Source organism: Sinocyclocheilus anshuiensis, unplaced genomic scaffold (genome assembly GCF_001515605.1).
Source record: "Sinocyclocheilus anshuiensis isolate Anshui unplaced genomic scaffold, SAMN03320099.WGS_v1.1 scaffold807, whole genome shotgun sequence".
Taxonomy (NCBI): domain Eukaryota; kingdom Metazoa; phylum Chordata; class Actinopteri; order Cypriniformes; family Cyprinidae; genus Sinocyclocheilus; species Sinocyclocheilus anshuiensis.
Window position 1 is genome coordinate 284,694 of NW_015551077.1, and position 1,943 is coordinate 286,636.

At 36.4% G+C, this 1,943-nt stretch overlaps 1 protein-coding gene across 2 annotated transcripts in view; it reads left to right on the plus strand.

Moving 5' to 3' along the window:
* LOC107662444 (probable phospholipid-transporting ATPase IM) overlaps positions 1-1,943 on the plus strand; it is a 42,421-nt gene that overhangs the window by 4,941 nt on the left and 35,537 nt on the right. For both annotated transcript variants that reach the window (XM_016452468.1, XM_016452469.1), the window contains exon 2: positions 1,240-1,307. In XM_016452468.1, the coding sequence (XP_016307954.1) occupies positions 1,240-1,307 (68 nt within the window). The remainder of the gene's footprint in view (positions 1-1,239; positions 1,308-1,943) is intronic.

The window sequence follows — 1,943 nt, forward strand, 5'->3', positions numbered from 1 at the left end:
TGTGTTTTTTGAACATTAAAGCATGTCAACATATTCTGTTACACCAAATACACAAAATAATGATCTTTAAAAAAGCATCATATGACCCCTTTAAAATTCACAAATTCACATTATTTCTTTTTCGTCATCTGAACCTCTTTCATCTAGGCTAATATATTTACCCCTGAGATTTTAACATAAATATTTTAATAATTTTGTATGACATTTGCATGTTCACGGTTCTCTGACGTTGGTTAATAGTCACATGACATGTAGGACAGATAAAATATAGATTTTTTAGTAAGTGTTTTATTTTGATTGATGTTATTTTAAAATGATTTATTTTAATTTTACATTTTTATAATTTAAATAATTATTAACTTATCATTAAACTCACGAACCCCAGTTTGGGAATCCTTGACATAATGCAGTTTAATGTTAATTACAACAAATGGAATATATTTTCTTACTCTTTGTATTTTTATATCAATACAGTACAAGATTATCTGTCAAAAGTAATCTAAAAGTAATCAAAAAGTAGTCTGATTAGATTACTGTACTTAAAATGTGAATACCTAAAATGAAAATACCTAATATACCTATAATATATATTTGTGATATTAAAAAAGAAAGCCATCCAAAGTGTGTGCTGGGGTCTTCCAAGTCACGTTTATTTTCAACAAACCTTCCCACACACTAAAACAGGGAAGCTTACAACCCTTTCACTGCTACATTCAGAATAATGTGCCACCTAGAGATGCCTTTTCTATATTCGCCACAAATGGTTTTGTCATGCAAAGCCAGCATATGGCAGGACACTGCAGCGGGGTCACCTGTGTTTACTGCAGTCTTCCCCGCGGAGCGAGTGTGTTCCCAGAGACCTGACGGGTTTCCTGGCTGCAGCTCCGCTGGGGTCTCATTAGGACAGTGTGGGGGAAGAGACACGGTGTGCGTCAGACATTAAAAACAGCGAGAACCGCATGTTACTTTAAAAGACAATTACACTGTAGTGTCTGACTCTAGCTGATCAGCTGATATACTTCCCAGTGCAAGTAAACAAGCCTTTATGAATTACATTATGGCTTTATAGGAAAGTGTTTTGTTGGGATGTCACTGTTTATCTGCCTCTTTGTAAAAAATCACTATTAATACAATCTTCCATTCAGCTAAATGAAATCTAGTCGTTTCTATGAGGAAGATTACATGGTGTTCAGTGGAAACGTAGTTGACTCACACTTGTTTTCCTGGCATGTTTTTCAGAGAAACCCTCAGGACCCGTCGGAGATGGCCTGATGTTATGGCAATTTGGAAGAAGGACGTTCGCATTGGTTAGTACAGTTGCTGAACAAAATCAAAGGGAATGGACAAATGTCTAAAAACACATAAACATACTAACATTGATGTTTAAAAATGTTGGTGTATTCATGTCATCCCAAATGTCTTTAAAGGGGTCATGAACTGGCTTTTTAAAAATTATTTTATACTGTTGTCTGAGGTCCACTTATGACGTTCGCGTGGTTTTTACATTCAAAAACATCAAAATCAATAAGTAATAGGCTATTTTCTACCCTGGTTTTGAGGCCGGCTCGAGAAACGCTGGTTTTTATGGGCATGCCGCATTGAAGACTTGGAAGTAAACGCCCACTGCTATGATTGGATAACAGTTTTGCATAGTAAACCTTTCTGTGTGCCTGTTTGACAAGCTACGTCCTTCATAGTTGGAGCCTTCTGTGACTTTGGTTAGACACGTACACATAATCAGGACATATCAAGTGATTTCTAACAAAGCAATAGTGACACATAGTGCAAATATTTTTTACTCACATAAGTGTGCTGCGCCATTCCTTTTGGATCCAATATAGACGGCACAGCATTACTTTTTAATCTCAGTCTCTCTGCAAATCCAGCATCGACCTGTGTCTTGTTTCCAACGGAATCCGCGCGGTGAAATAAAGTGAAAAAGC